Source organism: Melospiza georgiana, chromosome 22 (genome assembly GCF_028018845.1).
Source record: "Melospiza georgiana isolate bMelGeo1 chromosome 22, bMelGeo1.pri, whole genome shotgun sequence".
NCBI classification, from domain to species: Eukaryota; Metazoa; Chordata; class Aves; order Passeriformes; family Passerellidae; genus Melospiza; species Melospiza georgiana.
This window is the reverse complement of record NC_080451.1, coordinates 4,364,063-4,387,796: the sequence shown is the minus strand read 5'-3', so window position 1 is coordinate 4,387,796 and position 23,734 is coordinate 4,364,063. Positions and strand designations below refer to the sequence as shown.

The following is a 23,734-nucleotide window of genomic DNA, read 5'->3' as shown; positions in this document are numbered from 1 at the left end:
GAACATGGTGGCTGGGACAGGGGAGAAGGTGCCTGGAGCAGAAATGGTCAGTCAGAGACTGTGAGGTAGTGCCATGTCCTCCACATGTTCCTCATTTGCCTTTTCAACATTCCCTCCCTGATCCCTGCACTAATTCTGGATCCCCAGTGGAGTCACTGATGATGTTTTGCGCCCCTCCTTTCTCCCACGCACCTCACAGAATTTTTGGAATATCCAGCTGGGACAAACACAACTTGTTCCCTGCCTGTGCAAGAACTGCTCCAGCTGGCTCTTCCAACTGCAGCCACGCCAGCCACAGCTCAGAGTTATCTGATGGTCACACGCAGCAGCCAAAGCCCTGAGCCTTCCCACAGACCTTTCCTGCCGCAACTGGAAGGGCCTGGGCTGTGCTGGGGAGCCAGCTGGCACCTGGCTGGCTGCGTGGGCAGCCCCAGAGCCTGAGATGTCACCGGGAGCTCAGGTGATGAGCTGTGCAGCCCTTCCCACGGCGTCACTCAGCAGACTGGCGTGGGTGGCCCGTGGTGGCCTCTGCACCCTCCTCTCCCTGGGTCTGTCGCTGTTTCGTGTCTCACACTGTCTCACCTTGCAGAGCCTCACACACACTGTCTGACCTCCATCACCAGCTTGGCACCAGGAGTTACCTGACCTGCTCCTGAGTCATCTCTGCACACAGCGGGGAGCAGCAGCCTCCAGAAAATGGATGTGCCTGCTGCTATCCGACCCAGCCACATGGCTTGGGAGCTGCTTTGGAGCTCCCCAGGTGGGAATTGGCTGCCACCGCTTCAGTCCTGCACAACTTCCTTGGCCACATGCTTGGAAGCCTGGGGGACCCTGCTGGGACTGGCCAAAGCAGCCACATGCCAAGCCCAGCCCCACTCCTGAAGAGACCTGGGACACACCGTGAACCTCTTGGCCTCTCCAGCATTTTGTCCTCCTTCCCTTCCACCCCCAGGCAGCTGCAGAAAAGAGATGATCTCCCAGTGCATGACCCAACCACCTCACGGCAGAATTGGAAGGGCTCCTGGAGCCAGGCCACTGGAGAGGAAGGACCACTCCCTGTACTGGACCTGCTCCAGGCTGGAAGGAGAGACAAGCTGCCTTGGCTGCAGTGATTAAATCCTTCGCCCAAATGAGAGAGAACATCCCATCCTCCCCACTCCCCCCACAGAGCTGCAGTGTGCAAGTCCCTGGCATCACCAGACAAGCACATCAGTCATCCCCCAGGTGGGTTAGGCTGCACTTAAGTTGCTGGGGCTTTGTCCTTGCTGTGTCTGAGACTAGGCAGGGCTGGGCTCCCACCTCCTCTGGGTCAGCTGTCCAAAAACTGTCACCACACTGACCCGACCTTTTGGATCTGCTAAACCAGGTCTGAGCAGCTCAGCCTGGCTGCTCTGAACTGGAGAGAACAGGGAGAGAATCTCTGGTGTAGACTGACCTGGTTTAGACGCATGCTTGTGCTCACCAATGCACAAAGGCTGCAGGAAGGGCAGGAAAAAGAAGAGGCAAACCCATGGGAGACAGGACATTTGCCATCCTGCAGCACCAAGAACTGGGTGTCGGTGTGTGTTACTTACTGAGCCAGCACCTCCTGCCGGGAAGGGACAGGTGTTTCCTCCAGCCCAGACTAAAACATCCCTGGCATTCCCCTGTCTTGGGAAGAAACCCTGTTCCTATTTCTTGGCTCAGCTTGTGTGGGATCAAGCACCATTGGGAGCTCATTGGCTGCACACTGGCCAGGTCTCCTCCATCCTCCTGCAGCCCAGCAGTTCCCAGTCGGTCCCCACTGGTGCAGGAGCCTCCGTGGAGGATTGCTCTGTGCCCAGGGTGCCAGCACAGCCCTGCTGCCCGAGCACCAGGCTCTCCGCTCCCACCTCACCCCAGGGGTGTTGGGGACTCCCAGAGCGCCCCAGCCCTGCCCCATCCCCCTAGGGCAGCCGCATTCCCCCGCCCCTGCCGGCCCTGCCTCGGCCTTTCTTCCTTTTCACGCCTTTCTCGCTGGCTGAATGCGCTTTGCTTGCTTTGGCGGCGGGGCAGGGAGCGCCGCGCTCCCCCCGCGCTCCCGGGGATCCCCCGGCAGATGGGGCCGGGCTGTGAATGTGCACACAGTGAAGCCCCTAAGAGGATTTGCTGGTGCCCCTTTCATTGCGAGCCTTTGTGCGCTGCTCCGCTGCGGTGGGACGCCCCCGAGATCTCCCCCGGCTCCTCTCTCTGGCACTCCAGAAGAAAAGAAAGCGCCTATAAAGGCCTTGTTTGTCCGACTCGTTTGAGAGGACCATATTGCCGTAGGTGCCGGGGTCCCGGCTGACAGCGTCGCCCCTTTGAGCGCGGGTGACGCGCGGCTCCCTCCTGGGAGGCTCCGAGCGGGCGGCTTAGCCCGGCGCTGGGAAAAAAAGGTTTCAGTTGCATTTCAATGTCCATTGAACCCTGAATCCCGGGCCGTGGTTTTTCCAGAGGCTCTGCAGACAGACAAAGGCGCGGAGGAAGAGGCTGGGAAGATGCTTAGCGTCCAGCCGTGGGTGAAGGAGCTGCTGCCCCCCAAAATCCCATCGCGGAGAGCCGAACAGGGCTTGCAATGCTGCTTTTCCGATGACATCTAGTGGTAAAGCCGGGCAAGGAGGAAAACGTCGGCTGCGCTTTCCCGGCTGGAGCGCGGCTCCTCCCGCTGCGGCGTTTTGCCCTTTGCATGGCAGCAGCGAGGAGCGAGGCACAAAGAGCGGCACAGCAAAGCCCGGGATGCCAACCAGCCCTGCCTGACACATGGGCCTGTCCCGGGTGTTCAGGGCCCCTGGAGCAGTGTCTGGCTGGGAATGGAGGTGCTCAGCACACGCTGCTGTTCTCCCTGCTCCGACACGTCCCCGTGCGTGCTGCAGCCGCTCCCAGGCAGGTGAGGGGCACACGGGGCAGGCCTGGCAGTATTTGCGGTGCTCGCAGCAGCAGGCACAGGCAGGGACACTGAAGCACAGAATGTGGCTCCAGGGATGCTCACAGGGCATCTCACCCCAGCCAAGGTGGCTCCCCTGTGGTGGGGCTGGGGCTGAATAACAGCCTGGGCTGCTCACTGTTTAACCCAAGGGTATTAAGATGTCAGGAAGAACTTCTGTACCTCACCAGTCACTGGAAACCTCACTCTGGAGGGCACAGACTGGAGAGGTTGGCCATGAATGTCTCCACTCCAGCATTTCAGAGCCATTTCTTATGGCTCACTGCACACTGGAGCACCCACACTGCTGGACCATGCACTGCTGATGGATGCTGTCCCAAGCCAGAAGGGATCACGGAGCCTAAATCCTCTGCTGCACAGCCTCTCCTGCAGCAGATCCCTGCTGTACCGGAGCAGCTGTGGCTGCCCCTTCCCTGGGATTGTCCAAGGCAGGGTGGGATGGCACTTGGAGTGAGCTGGTCTGGCAGAAGGTGTCCCTGCCCATGGCAGGGGATGGAACAAGTTCTGCCCCAACCCAAACAATTTGGTGATTCTCTGACTCGGCACACAGGGTGTGCAGGGAGGAGATGCACCTGAGGATGCATCAGGGAGTGAGAACTTCAGGACAAAGAGATCAGAAATACAGACAGAGGAGGTGGCTTTGGTGGTCCTGCACAGAGGCAGAGCAGCTACAACCTCCATGGATTCTCACAGCTTGTGCCCAGAGCCTGTGTCACACTGTGAGCACTGTGATGTGCAGCTGAACCCAGCCCATTGGGTCTGCAGCTGGAGGATGAAAATTGCAGAAGGAAACCCAGGAGGACATTCCCTGTCTCCTGTGACTGTAATTCCAGTGCCTCTGAGCAGTCCTATACAAAAAGAGATGCCACAGCAAAACCAGGATCAAGGAAAAGCCCACCCGCTTTTTAATGCTGGGAGAGAAAAACTGAGCAAAATCCCAGCACACAAACAACTTTTAAAATGAAATACATTGAATGCAGAGTCACAGAGACCCAAATGGGTTAATAATAAATTGGTGGCACTTCCATCTTCCTGGGCTCAGGGTGCTCCAGTGCTCTGGTGGAGGCCCTTGGGGTCACCTGTGCACAGTGTTCAGGCACATCCAATGTTCCTGTACTGGATTTTATCAGAGGTGAAAGAAAATGAGGGGAAAAAGCAGAAAAAATGGAGACAGAATCACACAGAATGTGAGAGATCACATCCTTTGTGGGCCATAGGATGAGGGAGAAGCCTGTCCAAAGAAGGAGAACAAACCTCCTGGATAACCTTCAGGTCACCTTTGCCTTCTCAGTCATGCTGTCTGTCGTCCTCTCTCAGCCTGGAGACCAGGAGTGTCCCTCCATGGCCTTTTGGGACAGTCATGTTGGAGCTGGGAAGGAAGACCTGCTACGACATTTCCCAAGCTCTCCTGCATTAGTTTCTCCTTCAAAAAGGCTTTTCTTTCCTCTCTTTCCCTGCTCAGTGAGGACACAGGTCTGAACAAACACCGATAGTTTCAGCTCCTTGCTCTCCAGCTGCCTGAGGGACCTGTGCAATGGAGGGGGAGACTGAAGGACTGAGGCAGAACTGCCTGGACTCGTCCTGAGCCTGGGGACAGAGTTGGAGCAACTGTGGTGGATCCACATGGATGTCAAAAGGAGAAATCCATCTACTCCTGGCCATCCAGCCCGCCCCAGGAGACCATCCAGTGCTGGGGAGGGCCAGCAGATCCTCGCCTTTCTCCAGGGAGGAGGTGCCCAGGGTGGCCCATGTTCTTCCCCCACACCCTGAGGGACCCAGCTCCTGTGCAGGCAGCTGGTGACAGCAGTGGCAGCACCACTTTCACTACAGGAGCAGAGTCCAGCTCTCCATGGCTGCTGGGGATTCCCCACTGCTGGTCCCAAGTATCACCTCGAGATCTCCAGGAGCCAAAACTCTGCACAAAGCCCTCATGTTCCCAGAGCCTGACTCTGCCCAGCCCTCGTGGTCACCCCCAGGCTGCCGGGCTGGACGTGTGACACAGGGCCACCTCTCACAGCAGAGGACATGGGGCCGTGCAGCCCATGGCAGGGGTGCATCCCCAAGAGCCACCACTCAGGGCTGTGCAGGGCTGTCCAGCTCCCTCCTGGCTCCCCTGGAAGTGCCACCAATGACCCATTGCTGTTCAGACAAAAGCCCTCCTGGCACTTCATGGGAACACAAGGGAGCACTGGGCAGTCCCACACAGCTCCTGGGGAGCTGCCACCCAAGCCCTCACCCCAGAGCTCCAGTCCCTGCTCTTTCTGAGGAAGCCAGGACAGCAGGCTCACAGAAATTCCTTGTTTACAAACCAGATGGGAATTCCAGGTATGTGTCCATGCATGCTGCATGCATTTCCCTGTGGACCCTTCTTCTGCACATGGCAGTGTCTTTGCTGTGCTGTGGGCTTCAAGCTGCCTTACTTGATATTTTTTTTTTCCCCTTCGTATGTAAATGTGAGATTTTAGGGCAGAGTGAGGCTGTTGAGTGCAATCCTGGCCTCTTCCACCCTGGTACTCTGTGGGATCTCAGCACCTCAGGACTGAGGTGCAGAGTGACCGAGACCACCCTTGGGGGGCTCAGGAGTCCTGGAATGTTCCAGAAGTGTCTGGTGGCTGGACTTTGATCCTGCACGGGAGACGACACCTGTATGAGGATGGGAGGATTTCACTGGGTGAATGGTGAAGGGATAAGTTAATTAGAGTGTGAAACACAGGGTTTAAGATTTCTGTACAGGGGGGTCTAAAGAAGTAAGATGGAGGAATTGGGGCATGTCCTGTTCTTCTTCTTCTTGGCCTCCATCTTCTGTGGTGATGGTGGCACTTTGGGATTGGTTATTACTAAAAGTGCACTGGTTAATAAGGGTAAAAGGTATTGGGGAAAAATGATAAATATTGTACACGTAATTTTGAGTATAAAGATAGGTGACCGCCCCGGGGGCTCTCAGTGTGCTCATGGCTGGCTGCTGTGCAGACCTCTGTCGGGCCAAGAGAAAATCTTTTAGATAAACAATTAATAAACACCGAGACCGAGAAAAGATCTGAAGCCTCTTCTCGTCCTTTGAAGCGCGGGCTGTCCAAGGCCACCCCGGGCCTTTCCAGGTCACCCAAACAGCCGGGAAACCGACATTACTGCCTGCCCACCGTGTGCATGGCTCTGGCCCTGGCTGCTGGAAGCGTGCTGTGTGTGCTCTGCATGGTGCTGGTGTGTTTTGTGTTGGTGCCTGTGCCCTGTGTGATAATTCAGAGAGCCTTGAGCCCACCTCGGGTGAGGCACTTGGATCCATTTGTGACAGGCTGGGGCTGGAGGCTCACCTCAGCCTCTCAGCCTGTGCAGCCAGCCGAGGGCTGGAGCCCACACTCGGCTCCAGAGGGGCAGGCTGGATGGGGAATGGAGCAGGGCAGGGCTGTTCCCCCGTGGGGAAACTGAGGCATTCGGGGGAGAGTGTGGGGGTGCCACTGATTTGTCCCCTTTGTTCCTGGATACTGCCAGGAGCCAGTAATGGAATAAAAAAACAGTTTTTTTCCTTTTTTCTTGGAGAAAACCTTTGGAGAGGAGAGCAGGGCTGTGCGAGGCTCTCCCAGACCTGCGTTGTCACAACTCCAGCATTGGTTTGGGGATTTTGCCAAGAGCCCAGTCCTGCATCACAGCAGAGGATGCCCACCATGGCAAAGCATCCCCATCCTGGCACAGCATTCCCAGAGTGACAGAGGATCCCAATGCCATCAGAGCATTCCCAGGGTGACAGAGGATCCCAATCCCATCAGAGCATTCCCAGAGTGACAGAGGATCCCAATGCCATCAGAGCATTCCCAGGGTGACAGAGGATCCCAATCCCATCAGAGCATTCCCAGAGTGACAGAGGATCCCAATCCCATCAGAGCATTCCCAGAGTGACAGAAGATCCCAATGCCATCAGAGCATTCCCAGGGTGACAGAGGATCCCAATCCCATCAGAGCATTCCCAGGGTGACAGAGGATCCCAATGCCATCAGAACATTCCCAGAGGATCCCAATGCCATCAGAGCATTCCCAGAGTGACAGAGGATCCCAATGCCATCAGAGCATTCCCAGAGTGACAGAGGATCCTCAGCCCAGCAGAGCATCCCGCCTGGCTCCTGGTCTGAATGGCTGGGGGACAAACCCGAGTTCACTGCCGTGCATCCCCCAAGGGGTAAAGGACATGCACGGGGCCAGGCAGGCCCAGGCTGTGGTCTCACCCTTCCATCCTGCATCCCCTCCTCATCCTCTCCTCATCCCTTCCTCATCCCCTACTCATCCCTTCCTCATCCCTTCCTCATCCCCTTCCTCATCCCCTCCTCATCCCCTCCTCATCCTCTCCTCATCCCTTCCTCATCCCCTCCTCATCCCTTCCTCATCTCCTCCTCATCCCCTTCCTCATCCCCTCCTCATCCCCTTCCTCATCCCCTCCTCATCCCTTCCTCATCCCTCCTCACCCCCTCCTCATCCCCTTCCTCATCCCCTCCTCATCCCCTCCTCATCCCCTTCCTCATCCCCTCCTCATCCCCTCCTCATCCCCTTCCTCATCCCCTACTCATCCCTTCCTCATCCCTTCCTCATCCCCTCCTCATCCCCTCCTCATCCCCTTCCTCATTCCTTCCTCATTCCTTCCTCATCCCCTTCCTCATTCCTTCCTCATCCCTTCCTCATCCCCCTCCTCATCCCCTCCTCATTCCTTCCTCATCCCCTTCCTCATCCCCTCCTCATCCCTTCCTCATCCCCTCCTCACCCCTTCCTCATCCCCTTCCTCATTCCTTCCTCATTCCTTCCTCATTCCTTCCTCATCCCTTCCTCATCCCCTACTCATCCCCTCCGCACCCCTTCCTCATCCCTTCCTCATCCCCTCCTCATCCCCTCCTCACCCCTTCCTCACCCCCTCCTCATCCCCTCCTCATCCCCTCCTCACCCCCTCCTCATCCCCTCCTCATCCCCTCCTCATTCCCTCCTCATCCCCTCCGCATCCCTCCCGCCGCTGCCGCTGGGAGCCGGGCGCAGGAGGGCGGGAGGCCGCGGCAAGCGGAGCGGAAGGCGCCGAGCCCCGACGTGCGGGCGATCCGTGCCTGGAGCTGAACCAGGCCCGGCTTCTCATCCCGCACATCCCCATGGAAACCTCGGCTCCGCCGCCCTGCCCTGCGCCCCAGCCAGCCCGGGGCACCGGGGGAGCTGTCCGGGGCTGTCCCCCACACCCGGGGCACCCAAAGCTGCGACAGCAGGGACTGAGCCCTTCCTGCCATCCCCGCCGGCATCCACCTCTCCCCGCAGCATCGGGAATCCCCGGCAGCATCCCCAGGCAGCATTCCCGGGAATCATCCCCAGGCAGCATTCCCGGGAATCATCCCCAGGCAGCATTCCCGGGGCTCATTCCCGGGTTCATTCCCGGGGCTCATCCCCAGGCAGCATTCCCGGGGCTCATTCCCGGGGCTCATCCCCAGGCAGCATTCCTACGCCTCCAGACCCAGCCCCAGGAGCATCTCTGCCCCCCGGTCCAGCCCTGTCAGCATCCCATCCCATCCCATCCCATCCCATCCCATCCCATCCCATCCCATCCCATCCCATCCCATCCCATCCCATCCCATCCCATCCCATCCCATCCCATCCCATCCCATCCCATCCCACCCCATCCCATCCCATCCCATCCCATCCCATCCCATCCCATCCCATCCCATCCCATCCCATCCCATCCCATCCCATCCCATCCCATCCCATCCCATCCCATCCCATCCCCATTTCCATTTCCATTCCCACCCCATCCCATCCCCATTTCCATTTCCATTCCCATCCCATCCCACCCCACCCCATCCCCTCGATCCAGCCCGGGCTCCGGGGGTTCCCCCTCGGGGCTGCAGCCGCGGGATCGCCCCCACCCCACCCCGGTTCTTTCCCCTCCCAGCACGAGTCCCCTGAATGCTCCATTTGAAGCTAATTCCGGCTGAAATCTGGTTTGCTTTCCAACGCTGCTGCTTTAAATTGGAGAGATTGACCTTGTAGCGGGAGGTGACATGCAGATGCACATCAGCAGCCCGTCAGAGCGGCGGCGGGGGCCGGGGGGTGCGGAGCCGCCTCGGGGACACGCCAACTATTTTATGAGTAATTTAATATCTGGAACACAGACTTTTCATTCCCAGAGATCTGCTGGGGAAAGAAAGAGCCTTTCTGCAGCCCCGCGAAGGCTGTTCCTCATAAGGAGGCAGAGCAGGAAAAAAGGGCTGGGATTTAACTCCTTGGTGGCCAGCCAGCGCAGAGCCTCCCGGCTCCCGGTCCCTGCAGAGGGCCAGGAAAAGCAGGAATTCCCTGGGCGCCTCTAAGTGGAAGACAAGCCAGGCTGTGTAGCTCCAGGCAAAAGAAGAAATTGCTCCTTCCCATGCAAATCCAAACACAAGCCTAGGTGAGGATGGGGGAACAAACTTAACAGCAGCCCTGAAGTGAGATTTGGGGTGGGAACTGATGTCTGATCTCCCTTCCCTGTCCCAGACTGGTTTCTGCTGTATCAAACTCTCCAGGAGTCTCCCTGGGGTTGAGATCACCCTCCAGTGGAACCAGTGCACCCAAGGGGACCCAAGCAGGGAGCTCCTGTCCCCTGTGTGACCTCAGTGTCCACCAAAGCTGCTGTGTCCTGTTGTGATGCCTGTGACATCCCAGCAGGCACAACCCAGTGCCCTGTCCCAGCAATGCCTCTGCCCAGAGCATTCCAGCACCTTGGCACAGCACTGAACCCACACAGGGATTCCCATACAGCTCCTGATTGATATTATGGTTCGGAGAAGGGGAGGGAAGGAAGAACACAAAAAAAACCCCCCAATATTTCACTCCACAACCTGGCCCAAGGGCAGAGGAGATGGTGGAGAGCAGCCACAGCCTGGCAGCAGAACTGAAGGGAAGGAGGCACTCAGGGCTGTTCAGGAGGGAGCTGCAGGGAAGGGCAGAGCTCCCTGCACGGAGGAGCAGTGGCACCAGGACAGGGCACAGGAGCTGTTTGCAGGGGCTGCCATGGGAAGCTGGTCCAGGAGGCCCTGTCGGGCAGCCTGGCTGTGGCTGGTCCTGCCAGCAAGGACCAAAACCAAACAAGGGTGGGGTAAGAAGGGCTCTTCCTTGGTTATAGCAGGTACTGGGAACTCCTGGGCTCAGTGCAAACACAGCAACACCTCTGCAATCTCCATCATGTTTGCTGGTGATGTTAGACCACACCATGGCACTGACATCCCTGGCTCCATCCTGTTGGGAGAGTAACTAAGAAAAGTATAAGCCTGTGGCTAATTCTAAGTCTTGCACTTGCAAGATAGCGTGTCTTTGAGCTTAGCTGGAGTACGATAACAAATAGTGAAAGAGATATGAGAAAAGAGAGATGTAACTTTTAAAGAATGAAAAAGAGCTGATGTTTTAGTGTAGCTAATAGTGTAAATTATAGAATATTCATGAGCTTATTACTTGCTGTATAAGTGTCTGATGCTCTCTTCCATAAACAGAGCTTGCTGAACACTCATGTTGAAAGTCTCGAGCCTTCTCTGCACTGAGACAAATGGCCTGCTGCAGCACCATCCCACTGACAAACAGCATGGCTGTGCTTTGATCCCTCCAGCCCAGCTTCATCTCCATAAACACTGACAGGCACACCCATTTCCACACTGGATTCTGTCAGAGTCCTGCTTATGCCAAGACTGGAGCTTTGGCACAGGGAAAACCTCCAAACCCCCAGTTAGATAACGCAGGATAATCCTCCATGTGATTTTCTTGCTGGTCCCTATTGCTCTGTGCCTGGGAGCAGGGAGATTTTATTTTAACTCCCTGAGAGCTCTGCTGGTGCCTTTGCCCACAGCTGTGCTCCTGGTTCCCTCCTTGTCCCGCTCAAGGGGCCTCCAACACCAACAAAGCCCCCCACGCTTCTTGGCAGAACACTGACATCCCTAAAACTCCTGGAGTCACCTGGAAACACCTCCTGCTCCAGCCTCAGCACCTGGGGGCGCCTGGGGGTGGCCTGACACCACGGGGAGGGTGACAGCACCCTGGTGAGGAAGGGCTGGGGCTGGGCCCTGGGCAGGGACTGCAGCTGCCTTGAAAGGAAACCCCAAAGGGGTTCTGACCCCAAGGAGCAGAACGTGCGTGTCAGGGAGCACACACAGAGCACAGGGAGTGTGCAGGGACAGGGAGGATCACACAGGGCCGGGTGTGCACACACAGAGCACAAGCAGGAGCGTGCCCAGGGCCCCAGGCCAGCTGTGCCCACCCTGGGTGAGGACAGACCCTGAAGGTTTATTACCCCATGCAGCCATGCCAGGTTGAAGCCCAGGGCTCAGGCACCCCTGGGGAAGGTGTAAGGAATTAATTAAATATACAAATTGGCCCTTTCCTGGGTGCCAGTGACCGTGGGGCTGCCCTGGCCCACCCTTACCACGGCACCTGCCCCCACGCAGGTTTCTCTCCAGCTCTCCTGTTAATGTTGTGTTGTTCCAAGACTGCCCTGTTTCCACGGAACAATGCATCCCAGAGCGAAGAGCAGGGCAGGAGATTCAGGAGCAGGGCTAGGCTGGTCCTGCTGCTCTGGGAACAGCAGGCAGGACAGGTGGCACTGCCAGCTCATCACCCAGCCCAGGAGCTTTTGGGTTTTCCTCTGTGCCCTGAGCAGCACCGGGGCTCGGCAGGGACTGATTGCTGCACACAGGGGGAGCAATGCCAGCTCCCGTGCAGGACACTCTGCCTCTGGCCTCAGTGAGTGCTGTAGCAGCTTCAGAGGAAGGGGCCTCTCCAGCTGAGGGGGTGCAGGCTGCGGCTTTGGGGCTTCCTACAGGGTCAGATACGTGCTGCCCACCTTGAGCTGCCTGGGAAGAACTGAAGGGTGGTGTTGTATGGACCAACAACAGCTCCAGCACCCTCTGGGCCCCTGTCCTCATCCATTTTGGATACCCAGGGAGTGTGAGTCTAGTGGCAGCCTCAGGGGAGCTGCCATCTCATGGGGCCACTGCCAGAGGTGGCATTGCTGGGTGCTGGCTGAGACCCATGGGAGGAAACGATGCCCTCTGCACCTGTGGGCAGCCATTCCCTCTGCATCTCTGGGCAGCAATTCCCTCTGCATCTCTGGGCAGCAATTCCCTCTGCACCTCTGGGCAGCAATTCCCTCTGCACCTGTGGGCAGCAATTCCCTCTGTACCTGTGGGCAGCAATTCCCTCTGTACCTGTGGGCAGCAATTCCCTCTGCATTTTTGGGCAGCAATTCCCTCTGCATCTTTGGGCAGCAATTCCCTCTGCACCTGTGGGCAGCAATTCTCTCTGCATCTTTGGGCAGCAATTCCCTCTGCACCTCTGGGCAGCAATTCCCTCTGCACCTGTGGGCAGCCATTCCCTCTGCATCTTTGGGAAGCAGGTCCCTCTGCACCTCTGTTTCCCAGCTGCGTGAGCACCGTGAGCTGCACTTACAGCTGCTGGTACCTGCACTGCCCTCTGACTTACCCCAGGCACAGCCAGCCCTCAGAACCCTTTTGGCTCATACTGGTCAGACATCTCTTTTTAAAATAACCAGCTTTTGTCCTTATGCCTTTTCAAAAATCAAAAATTATTATATCCATTACCTGGAAAGGCAGAAGGCTTCACCTTGGTGTCTAACAATATCCCAGGTCCCTTCTTACAGAGTTTTCTGCTGCAGTGCCTGTCCTCTGACATGGGATTGTCCCATGCCAGAAAAAGAACTTTGCATTTGTCTCCATCAAATAGCAGTGGGCTTCTGCCAGTTCATTTCCCAGCCTGCAGGGCTCTTGGAATGGCAGCCCTGACCTCCAGTGTACCTCTGTTCCTTGGTACAGTGTTTCCTACCTGCTGGGGGTTCAGGAGGCTCAGGCAGTGTGTGCTCCTAGCCCTCTTTGGGGTGTCAAACACCTGCTCTTTTCCCCCACCTGCCTTGCCCAGCTCAGTTTGATTTGTGATGCTGCATCTCCAGCTGCCAAACACCTGGGTTTGGGGGCTGCACTGTAAAGGCCACCCAGTGCTCTGGCACAGGGGAACCTCAGAACACAACACCCAACACGTGTGCTCAGACCTTCTGAGAGCAGCAGAGCCTGGGGACACGTGTGGCTGCATCCGGGGGACAGAAGGAACAGATTCTGGGGACAGAAGGCACAGATTCTGCTGCAGGAAGGATAAAGCTCCGAGGTGAGGAGGAGGAGGAGGAGGAGGAGAAGGAGAAGGAGAAGGAGAAGGAGAAGGAGAAGGAGAAGGAGAAGAAGAAGAAGAAGAAGAAAGAAGAAAGAAGAAGGAGAAGGAGAAGAAAGAAGGAGAAGGAGAAGGAGAAGGAGAAGAAGAAGAAGAAGAAAGAAGAAGAAGAAGAAAGAAGGAGAAGGAGAAGAAAGAAGGAGAAGGAGAAGGAGAAGGAGAAGGAGAAGAAAGAAGGAGAAGGAGGAGGAGGAGGAGGAGGAGGAGGAGGAGGAGGAGGAGGAGGAGGAGGAGGAGGAGGAGGAGGAGAAGGAGAAGGAGAAGAAGGAGAAGAAGGAGAAGAAGGAGAAGAAGGAGAAGAAGGAGAAGAAGAAGAAGAAGAAGAAGAAGAAGAAGAAGAAGAAGAAGAAGAAGAAGAAGAAGAATGGACCGGGGTAATCCTGCCCTCGCCTCCCGTGGCTCGCAGCTGTGCCCGAGGGCGCTGTCCCTGCCAGGCGAGGGCTGAGCCAGTCTCCAGTGCCACCTGCCGGCAAATGGCCCCAGACAGGAGCCCCCGAGCCGGTCACAGCAGCCTCGGGCACTGTCCTGCGCTGACACCCGAGCAGCCCAGAGCTGGGGGCCCGGACTCACAAACTGTGACAGTGGTCACAAGGGTTGCAGGATGAAGAGAGAGGTGAGAATGTTGACTTCATGTTCAGAAGGCTTGATTTATTATTTTATTATATATATTACATTATAACTATACTAAAAAGAATAGAAGGAAAGCTCTCAGAAGGCTAGCTAAGCTAAGAATAGAAAAGAATGATAACAAAGGTTCTGTGTCTCAGCAGAGAGTGAGAGCAGCTCTGCCGTGAGTGGTCAGTAAATCCAAACATCCACAGGAGACCAATCACGGATCCACCTGCTGCATTCCACAGCAGCAGATAACCATTGTTTACACTTTGTTGCTGAGGCCACAGCTTCTCAGAAGGGGGAAAAATCCCAAGAAAGGTTTTTTCACAAAAGATGTCTGTGACAACAACCAACCTGGAGACCTCAGGGATGATGCTCCATGAAATCTGCCCATGGCGCACTCACCTCCACAAGACCTTTTATCATCGTCCTTTCCATCCAGACCCTTTCAAATCACAGACTCCCACAAAAATTGCTGAATGCCCCTGTGCAGGCCCACGAGATGGGCTGGGGGCTGCAGGCAGCCCACCCACACGGGTTGTCACCTGCCCCGGGGCCAGGGCTGTCCCCGGGCTCCTCGGCTTTAATTCATCTGACCATTCCTGGGTCCACAGCTCTGCTATGGCTAAGGAGCAGATTGGGAGGGCTTGGCTGTGCTCCAGGAGGTGGAGAACAGTTCTGTGCTGGGGTTTGGAGGCTGTAGTGGGGGTATCCTCCACACCACCCCCATCATGGCATCTAGTTTTTTGGCCCACGCTGACCTACCCTGCCTTGTCACAAGCTTTGACAGTCTTCTGTGGGTACTTCTGTCACTACCACCACCCCCCAAAAAAAGTGTGAGAGAGGTTGGTGTCCCCAGATCCTGCCACTGCCAGGACTCTCCAGTACAGCACCACCTCCAGCATCTCCCCACCTACCACCAGCACCCAGTGGCCCCAGTTTTCCCACTCTGTCATTGCCCTGCCCCCTGCTAAAGGCTGAGCTGCCTCTCCATGTTTTCCTAACCCTGGGCTGGGACCCTTTGGGTGGCTCTGGACAGAGATACTCGCCCTGGTCTGCAGCAGGAACAGCATGACTTGTCTGGCTCTACTCAGCAGTAATGAGATGCTAATGAGCCTGGGCTGCACCCAAGAGGGCAAGAACCAGTACCCTGATTGTGTGAAAATTATTTGTGAGGAAAAAGGCAAATCCTATCCAGAAAGGGACCAATAGTGCAAAGAACTGTAATTTATTGTGCAAGAATGGCAGCAGTGTGCTTCAAGCACCAATTTGGGAGCAAAGAGTTTCCAGGGGAGTCCTTAGCACTGCAGGGACCGCAGAGATTGGCCACAGACACATCTCCAGTGGGCTAAGCCTCAGGGAAGATGATGAAGCCAGAGAAGATGCTGTCAGACCCTTCCAGCCCCACCAAGGAGTTCTTCTCTGTAGGTTCCAGCCAGACAGACTCATTCATGGCCATCTTGAGGACCACGCCACCCGTGGTGACCTGGAAACTGTTATGCACGTAGTCACAGAAGGTGACCACCCTCTCGCCCCTGCTGCCACCCTGGCCCTTTTTGATGTTGAGGCACAGGTTGCCGCGGGAGGTGACGTGGTAGGTGAAGTAGTAGGTGCCGGGCACGCGGCAGGTGAAGCGGCCGTAGCGGTTCTCGTAGTGGCCCTGCTCGTTGGTGAGCACGCGCTCGAAGCGGATGGGCTGCTCCCGGCGCGGGTAGGAGCTCATGACCCTGGCGGCCGAGAACCCGGACTTGAAGGTGACCTTGTAGTCACCAGGTTCTCCCACGGGACCAGGCGGTCCCATGTCACCTGGTAAGCCCTCTATACCTGGCATGCCAATGGGACCGACCTTCCCAGGCTGTCCCGGTGCTCCTGGGACTCCCGGCTCCCCTCTCCATTCTTCACTCTGGCCAGAGGGCCCTAGGAAAGAGGAGGAAGAGTCATTGTGGTCACAGCCAAGCTCCATTTGTCTGCAGAGAGGGAGCACGAGCAAGGAAACCTGTGCTGGGTGTGGGCCAGTGGAGACCCTGCCCAACAGGCAGGTGGGACACACCTTGTTGTCATCCCCCTCCTTCCCCAGGTTCCTTGGGGTGCTCCATCATCCCCACCTGACAAGACCTCAAAGAACTGGTGGAAATGGGTTGCTTTCCCAGGGCCACGTGCCTGGCACTATGTTTCTCTGCTCTTGGCAGTCACAAGACAGTGTTTTACCCACCTGCAGCCTCTTCCTTACCTTGCTCACCCTTTGGGCCATCCTCCCCATCCCTGCCATCGCTGCCAGGCTGTCCTGGTAATCCTGGGATGCCTGGGATGGTGCCATGGGTCCTGCAGAGCGTGGCACTGGCAGGCTGCCCTCCAGCCAGGCAGAGCAGCATAGCCCACATGATCCATATCTGTGGGAGCATGGAACGGTGTTGGGGGCTTTCCTGGGTGGTGGGAGGGCTGGGGAAGGCACTCTGAGCTGCTCTGAAAGATGGTGACTGCAAGCAAGTCTGGGTAATATGATCAGGGAGGGAAAACATCCTACTGCAGAGCCAAATTCACTGTCCTGCTGGCCCTGGAGCAAAGAACCATAGCCCTTGGGCAAGACAGGGTTTGCAGTCTCTTGTCATTCTTAAATCCCCAGTTTCCAAGTGCCCACTGCTTCAGCCACATGAATATTTGGGACAGGTTATCTCAGAGATCTGATGTCCAACGTGGCCATGCTGCTGCCTTGCAGGAGAAATTCCCCATCTCATCTCAGGGCCATACTTGCAGGGCAAAACCCTTACCCAACCACAGCAGTTTTGTCATCTGCAAGGGAACAGGCCATGCCTTCCACCAGCATGTCTAAGGGACAGTGCCAGTCCTTGAAGATGGCAACGAGCCCCCAAACCTCCCTCCTCCATCCCACCGGCTCCCCTTGTGACCTGCCACACAGCTGCTCAATGCCAGAGGCATTTCTGTATCTAACAAGCCTCCTGGGACAGTTACCTGGGCTTCCATGCCTGGGGTCTGACCTTCCTCCTGCCCTTCCTGCCCAACTCCTTCCCCCAGATCCTGGTGTGGGTGCATGTGGATAAGCACTGGGCATTTGGGGGCTGGATCTGGACATCACAGCACCCCAGCCACAACTCCCCCATCCCAGGTGGATTTTCCCAGTGCTGAAGCTCTGGTGCCAGCAGGACAAAAGATTGGTGAGTTGGATCCTTCAGCCACAGCCGTTCTGAATTGGGTGCAGCAGGAACAAAGACCGATCCACAAGCTCCCAGCCATCAGAAGACAAGAGCTTCTCAGGGCAGGAGAGCACCCCCAGGGCACCTTTCAGACTGATGCACCTTTCAGTCCTGATAACCCTTCTGGAACTCTGCCATCTCTGCTTTTATGTTTTCCTTCTTCCAGGCGGAGCAGGAGGGGTCAGGGTCCCACCAGCACCTCCACCACCCCCAGCCCAGCACCTCCACCCCCAGTTTCTCTCTGTCCCAGGCCACAGGGAAGTGCCAGCAATGCCAGTGACTGTCACCCTGCCAGGGTTGGGTTCCCCACGTGCTCCTGCCTGCGGGGGGAACCTTGGGCTCAGTCTTGCTCTTACCTTGAGCGCCCTGTTCATCAGGTGGGGAGATGGAGCGGGACACCCCAGCATCCTGCTCAGAAATGCCCGAGAAGAGAAGCAGAAGTTTCCTGCAAGGGCTATTGTGAAAGGATCTGGGACACATCCCCTTTTTATCTTTAGCTCCTGTCCTTTTTCTGTGGCAGTTTCACATCCTCCACAAATGCTGTTGTCAGCTGAGCAGGACAAGCCATCCCCAAATAGCACCCCGAGCCCCTCCAGCCACAGCTCTGCCCTGCAGGGTCCCTGGGTCCTGCTCAGGGGTGTTTGCTATGAGGAATACTCTTTGGAGCTCCAGATGAGTTTAAGGTAACCCAACAGAGCTGCAGAAATGTGCATGCACTCAGGCAGCACCCCTCAGGCTGCTCCACGTGCTTCCAGCTCTGCAGGCCCAGGGGATGCTGCAGGGTCTCAGCATCCATCACCTTGAGTCCGTGCCCCTCCTAAATACTGTGCATGGGAAGTGATTCTGCCCTGTGGGAAAAGCATTCCCTGCTTTGGCTACTGCCTTGTGGAAGTGAAGTACAGGACATTTGGAGAGGAGACTGCCTTGTTCCACCCTTCAATGTGTGACACCAGGAGAAATCCCTGCTGGGTTTTGGTGGGCTCTGTGTCCACCAGCTCCTTTGGTTTGGCTCAGGAAAGCCAGAGTGCTTCCCCTGTCCCACCCCAGGGATGTCCCACTATGGTGTTGGGGTTTCCTTTGCAGTCTGTGCCCCTGTAGAGCTTTGGAGAAAAGGGGAATATCAGGGTCCTGCTTGGATGAGTCTTGGTGCCCTCTTGATAGGGGCTGTGTGGGGACACAGGAACCATGCCGTTCCTGCAGCAGCCAGGGGTCCCACCCCCTGTGCAAAGCCAGGTGTGGGGGGGTGGGGTGGTCCTTGATGCTGGTGAGCCTTGGTGGTCTCTGGTGCTGATGCCACACAGATGGCCAGATGTCACGTGCACAATTGTGGAAGGAAACAACACACTACACCAGGTGCACTGGGGAAGGTTTTATTGACACTTTCCACAGCCAGGTCATGGCAAAGAGGCTGCTGCAGCCTGCTGAATCTCAGGCAGCCCAGGTGGGGAGGGGAAAAACAGGGAGACCTCTGAGGTAATGTGGGGTTAGCAGGGGGAATGCACACGGCAGTGCCAGCAGGACCAGGAGCTCAGCACCATCACTCTGGGTGCAGATGTTGCATATGTTCCTGTTCCCCCTGTGCATCAGCTACCAGGGCTCAGCCCCCAGACTGAGGGGGGGTCTGGCTGCTGGGCTCGATGCCCTCCCTGCAGAGAAACTGGGAGCAGCAGGAGGAGCCCAGCAGCGAGCAGTGAGTTCAGGGCAGGTAGAAGGCGCTGGGGTGCTGGGGTGAGCTCTGCTGATCCTCTAGTCTGGGAAGAGCAGGAAGCCTGAGAAGATGCTGTCGGAGTTGGCAATGCCCACCATGCCGTTGTAGTCATTCACTCCCAGCCAGACCTCGTCGGCAGCAGCCAGGTGGAGCAGCGTCCCCCCCGAGCTGACCTGCACCGTGTTGGTCCTGTGGTCGCAGAAGCTGGCCATCCTCCTCTCGTTTTTGTGCAGGATGACGCAGAGGTTGGCTGTGTGGGAGCTGTGGAAGACGAAGTAGTAGAGCCCGGGGAGCCTGCAGGTGAACTTGCCCGTGGCAATGTTGTAGTCGTGGTTGGTGTTGGTGATGACGTTGTTGAAAACCACGGGGACGTTCTTCAGGGGGTACTGGCTGGTCTGCCTGGTCACTGAGAACGCTGACTGCAGCTTCTGCATGGAGGTGCCTGGCATTCCCGGGGGGCCGGCAAGGCCTGCTGCCCCAGGGATTCCCATTGGACCAGGGGGCCCAGGCGGGCCAGGCTTGCCTGGAGGGCCAGGGGGGCCTGGTGACCCTTTCATGCCCTTGGGCCCTAGCTCTGTAGAAGCTGGGATACCTGTGGGATGGTGGGCAGTGAAAGGGAGTCAGTGTCAATGGCAGGATGTGGGGAGAGGCTTCTCTAGCCCCTTCTTTTAGGCAGAGGAGTGCTGTTGCTTCTTCCACCTGACTACAGAGGATGCTCTCCACATCCTGCAAACCCAGGCAGACCAGCCATTGAGGACTCAGTGCAGCCCTGCAAGAGCCCATGTGGTTTCCCTCTTTGCTCACTCACCTGGCTCCCCTTTGGCTCCCTTCCGTCCATCCCGGCCATCCCTGCCTGGTATACCCGGCATGCCTGGCAGACCTGGAGCTCCATAGCAGCTGTGAGGGTCCTCTACAGTCACAGCAGAGCCCACATTCAGGAGGAGGAGGGTGAGGGCCAGATAGAGCTGCTCCCAGAATCTCTTCTCCATTTTGGTGTTCTGTAGCATGGAAAGTGAAAGAAAGGGCTGGAGTGAGGGGTCACAGCAGGGTGGCTTGCAGGATATGGAGAAAAGGAGCCTGGATATACCAGCAACACTTGGATGCTTTGCGTGCGTCCTCAATGTCCCACCTATACACACTGCAGGACAGTGGGGAGGTGGATATGTGGAGATGGGCCCCAGGCTCATCTCCAACCCCAGGGCAGCCCCCAATGTCACAGTGTGAGTTGGACTTTCTGTCTGGATGGAGCCATGAGGTCTGAGGTACCCTGGCCAGCCCCCAGCCCATGGCCAGCCCCCAGCCCTCCGAGTGCAGTGTCCCCAAACCCTGGAGATGCACACACCACTGCAGACTGTCACCCCGTGCTGCACCGAGGCTGGAACTCCCTGCACACATCTGACCTCCCTCTCCTCCAGCAGCAGCCTGACTGTCCTGGCTCTGTCCATCAGGATCAATCCTTCCATCAGCTGGTCCATCCCGTGTCCATCACACGCGCGCAGCCCGTCAGTGCCTCTGCCTTCATCCTCTCCTCCTCCTCTCTCTTCCACATGCTCCTCTCATTATCACCCTCTCCAGCAATGTGCCATGCTGCTGGACCCCCAGTCCCACCCAGGGACCCTGCAGCCCCTCTTACCTCTGGTGGGGACAGGGCAGGGATGCCAGGCTGCCGGTCCCGCTGGGCGCGTGCTCACTGCCAGCAGAGCGCGGTGGGCGCGGCTCCCCGACACCCTCACAGAGGAAGTCCCAGAGTTAGGAAAGGGTAAAGGCGCCTCGTAAACACGGAACCCGAGCTGTTCCCAGCCAAATTTCACATCCTCCTGCCTGATGCTTTCTGCTGAGACAGCACTTTCTTGGCTCTCCAGCGAAACCTGTACTGGTGCCACTGCAACAGGAAGGGCTGCAAGGAAAGAGGTGGGGCACAGCTCAAAGAGATGTGGCACAACTCCCCAGTGCAGGGAATAGCCCACCCCAGATCCCCTGCTTTCCCTCTTACTTCCCTTGTTTCTGAGCAGAAGGGCAGCTTGGGAGCAGAGCCAGCCTCAGGCCAGCTCCAGTGGGCTGGAGATGCCTGTGGCACTGAGGGGCTGCTGCAAGGTCACTGCCTGGCTCTCATGGAAGATGCTGCACCCCTAAATAGGACTGGGAGATGCTTCCCTTTGAGAGTTTCTGATCTGCACCCTTCCCCATGCCCCACCAGGTTCTGCTGGATGCGGGACTCGGTGAGGCCCCAAGATCCCTCACTGGGGTGTTGCACCCTGCAGGTGACAGAGCCTCCTCCTCATTGCTCCAGGAATGGGAATATTTGAGTGCCCAGTGTTTGTAGAGCAGCTCCCCTGAGGAGCAGTCCCAGGGGATGGCATCTGATGGCAGCTCCACCAACATCACCCCACAACCCCATCCATGTCCCAATGTCCCTGTCCCTCCTTGCTGTAATGCCAGAGGACCACAGCTGCCTTCTGCCTTCCTAGGAGAGTCTGGGTGCCAACTTGGGACCCTGCAGGTGAGGTACAGGATCTGCTGCCTGTGTTTTCCCCTGCAGGACAGTAACCTTGGGCTCAGCAGAGAAGGACACACATAGCCCTATCCCAGATGTTTCTTATTCTTCCCTGGAAGTGTAAGCTCTGATTGGACACTCCATTCCTCCCTGTCCTTCTGCATTTGCAGTGCCAGGGGCAAGCTGGAATCACTTCTCTCCCTGGCAGCTTGGGAAGGGGTCCAGGATATTGATGGTTCAGGGAAGATGCATGAGTAGAAAAAAAACCCCAAGGTGTAGTGGTAGAAGAAGCATTTATTTATACTGATGGGGAGGTTGTGACAGGATGTGTCCCAGTGCCAGGAAGGCTTTTGCAGTGGTTAGTGGAGCAGAAGCAGCAGCAGGCAGTGATTTCCCACTCAGGAGCAAAGAGCCACAGCTGGTGACAACTGGGAGTGGAGCTTGAGTGCCCAGGAGGAGAAAGGGATGAGAGTCCACAGCCTCCAGGACAGTGCAGGCAGGCTCAGCATGGAGGTGAGCGCTGCAGTGCTGACCCACAGCTTGGCCAGTTGGGAATGCACAGAACACTTCTGGATGCTCAGCCTGCAACCATCCCCATGTGCTGTGGCACTAAAGCCTCCCACACACCCAGCGGGGAGCAGCCAGGCAGGCAGACACCCCACGATGCTGTGGGAGTCCCTCAGGCTGTCTCTGGGGACACCAGGAACCCGCTGAAGACGCTGTCAGCCTCGGAGCCGCTGTAAATGGAGCTGCCCCGGACAGGGTCGGTGGTCAGGAACACGTGGTCACCCTTGGCCAGGCTGAGCACGCTGCTGCCCGAGTTCACCTGCAGGATGCCGCGGCTGTTGTTGTCGCAGAAGCTGACCATGCGCTGCCCGTTCTTGGTGATGCTCAGACACAGATCTCCGCTGGACACCACCTGGAAGCTGAAGTAGTAGAGGCCGGGAATGCTGCAGGTGAACTTCCCAGTCTGGGGGCTGTAGGAGTTCTCCTCGTTGGTGATGATCCTGTCAAACACCACCGTGGTGCCTGCGCGAGGCGGGGCCAGCCTGGAGGCGGAGAAGGCGGGACGCGGGTGCTCCAAAGCATTGCCAGCCTGCCCTTTCTGCCCCGGTGGCCCTGGCAGCCCTGGCATCCCCCGAGGACCTGGCCGGCCAGGTGAGCCACGTAGGCCTGGTGGGCCAGGATACCCTGGTTCACCTGCATCCCCTTTGGATCCCTTGATGCTAGAGCTCAGTGCTGCTCTCCCTGGGGAGAAGAGAGGAGGAGAAGGAGTTCATGCCCATCTGGCATCTCCTGAGCTGCTCCCACAGCCTGGGATGCTCTGACCAAGAGGCTCCCAGGCCCCCAACATCCCCAGCTTCCCCTTACCTGGCTCTCCCATGTCACCCTTCTGCCCTGGCCTCCCATCACGGCCAGGGACTCCAGGGGAGCCATTCTTGCCATCTGGTGCCCTACAGACTCCGTCCTCCAGCAGGGCCATGCCCAGCACTGCTGCCAGGATGCTGGCTGCCAGCAAGAATCCAGGGTGCATCCTGCTTCCTACAGCACAGGGATGAATTGGGGATGGAGGCAAACACACACAGACACGCAGGTGCCCTCATCAGATGCATCCACAGATCCACTGAATTGTCCAGCATGGATAACCGGACACCACATGCAGGGAAGGGTTTTGAGGCTGTGTGATCCGAAATCACTGATGGCACTGAAAATCTCTAGCATGCCCATGGGATTGGAAAGCCCAGGACATGGAGCATGGCACATACCCTTTCCTCCATGTCCTGGGCATGGGTAGGGGCACCTCAGATGCCTGTAGAGGATGTTTATTCCAGTTTGGGGGGAGAAGCACTGCTGTGTGGGGCAGTGGCCCCATGGGATAGAGAGCACAAGGGAGGAAAGGATGCAAAGACACAACAGTGCTAAACGGGAAAGGGGAAAAGGGCAAATGATATCCAAACCTCCAACATGCAGAGCTGGGAGAGAGGACATGGATCTATCCCAAAATCGGAGCTTCTCAGCCTGGGACAAGTCTGCAGAGCCCAGCAGTGTCCACAATCACACAGAGCAAGGACAGATCCCTGCAGGTTCCTCTTCCCCCGTGCCATCTTCTCCCTGTTTTTCTACTTTAAGCCCTTGTGGACGGGGAAGTGAAGAACAAAGGAGGACAGGGAGCAAGGACTGGAAAGTGGTGGCAGAAGAGGAGAGTGTCCCCAGCTGTTTGTGGTGAATTACCTTGGTGCAGAGGCTGAAGACAGGGCAGTGTGAGCAGCTCTGTTTGCTGGAAGCTCTTCTCTGGGAGTAGGGAGGAAGAAGAGAGGGGTGGGAAGGATGAACTTGCATGCACTGCAGTTTGCCTGGTTGGAGAAGGGATGTGTTGAGTTTCACTTTCTCTCTAAGAGAAAGAAACTTGTTCCCCTTTCCATGCTTGACTCTGGCTTTACTGGAAACAGCTTGGTCAGGGAGAGTGCAGCACCACTGGGTGCCCAGCCTGGCCCAGCAGCAGGGGCTGGTTGTTGGTTTCTCGGCTGTTTAGGTGGCCTGGAAAGGCCCGG

The 23,734-nt window shown here is 57.2% G+C and overlaps 3 protein-coding genes across 4 annotated transcripts; all 3 read right to left on the bottom strand.

The window, feature by feature from the left end:
- Window positions 1-14,980: 14,980 nt before the first annotated feature.
- On the bottom strand, window positions 14,981-17,412 carry C1QB (complement C1q B chain). Its single transcript, XM_058039500.1, has 3 exons — window positions 17,337-17,412; window positions 15,999-16,158; window positions 14,981-15,685 (listed from the first exon to the last, which is right to left on the bottom strand). Exons 1-3 carry the CDS (start codon window positions 17,385-17,387, stop codon window positions 15,117-15,119), a joined length of 780 nt encoding a protein of 259 aa, XP_057895483.1. The 5' UTR covers window positions 17,388-17,412; the 3' UTR covers window positions 14,981-15,116.
- A 953-nt stretch (window positions 17,413-18,365) lies between these two features.
- Window positions 18,366-20,405, bottom strand: LOC131092678 (complement C1q subcomponent subunit C-like). 2 transcript variants are annotated; one of them, XM_058039499.1, is made up of 3 exons: window positions 20,322-20,405; window positions 19,497-19,686; window positions 18,366-19,280 (listed from the first exon to the last, which is right to left on the bottom strand). In XM_058039499.1, the coding sequence occupies exons 2-3, from the start codon at window positions 19,675-19,677 to the stop codon at window positions 18,727-18,729; spliced, it is 735 nt and encodes a 244-aa protein (XP_057895482.1). In that variant the 5' UTR covers window positions 19,678-19,686; window positions 20,322-20,405; the 3' UTR covers window positions 18,366-18,726. The 2 variants fall into 2 exon arrangements, with proteins under 2 accessions (XP_057895482.1, XP_057895481.1); XM_058039498.1 differs by lacking the exon at window positions 20,322-20,405 and having other exon boundaries at window positions 19,497-19,695.
- Window positions 20,406-21,458: 1,053 nt separating this feature from the next.
- Window positions 21,459-23,480, bottom strand: C1QA (complement C1q A chain). The gene is made up of 3 exons (XM_058039497.1): window positions 23,415-23,480; window positions 22,554-22,724; window positions 21,459-22,430 (listed from the first exon to the last, which is right to left on the bottom strand). The coding sequence occupies exons 2-3, from the start codon at window positions 22,714-22,716 to the stop codon at window positions 21,862-21,864; spliced, it is 732 nt and encodes a 243-aa protein (XP_057895480.1). The 5' UTR covers window positions 22,717-22,724; window positions 23,415-23,480; the 3' UTR covers window positions 21,459-21,861.
- Between the last annotated feature and the right edge of the window lie 254 nt (window positions 23,481-23,734).

What these genes read in the sequence shown, in the direction of transcription:
- C1QA (XM_058039497.1), bottom strand. Translation starts at nt 22,716, where the DNA reads ATGCACCCTGGATTCTTGCTGGCAGCCAGCATCCTGGCAGCAGTGCTG. An exon ending in GGGTGACATGGGAGAGCCAG is followed by an intron (nt 22,431 to 22,553) that starts GTAAGGGGAAGC and finishes TCTTCTCCCCAG; the next exon opens with GGAGAGCAGCACTGAGCTCT.
- LOC131092678 (XM_058039498.1), bottom strand. Translation starts at nt 19,695, where the DNA reads ATGCTACAGAACACCAAAATGGAGAAGAGATTCTGGGAGCAGCTCTAT. An exon ending in GGGAGCCAAAGGGGAGCCAG is followed by an intron (nt 19,281 to 19,496) that starts GTGAGTGAGCAA and finishes ACCATCCCACAG; the next exon opens with GTATCCCAGCTTCTACAGAG.
- C1QB (XM_058039500.1), bottom strand. Translation starts at nt 17,387, where the DNA reads ATGCTGGGGTGTCCCGCTCCATCTCCCCACCTGATGAACAGGGCGCTC. An exon ending in TGATGAACAGGGCGCTCAAG is followed by an intron (nt 16,159 to 17,336) that starts GTAAGAGCAAGA and finishes ATGCTCCCACAG; the next exon opens with ATATGGATCATGTGGGCTAT. An exon ending in TGGCCCAAAGGGTGAGCAAG is followed by an intron (nt 15,686 to 15,998) that starts GTAAGGAAGAGG and finishes CCTCTTTCCTAG; the next exon opens with GGCCCTCTGGCCAGAGTGAA.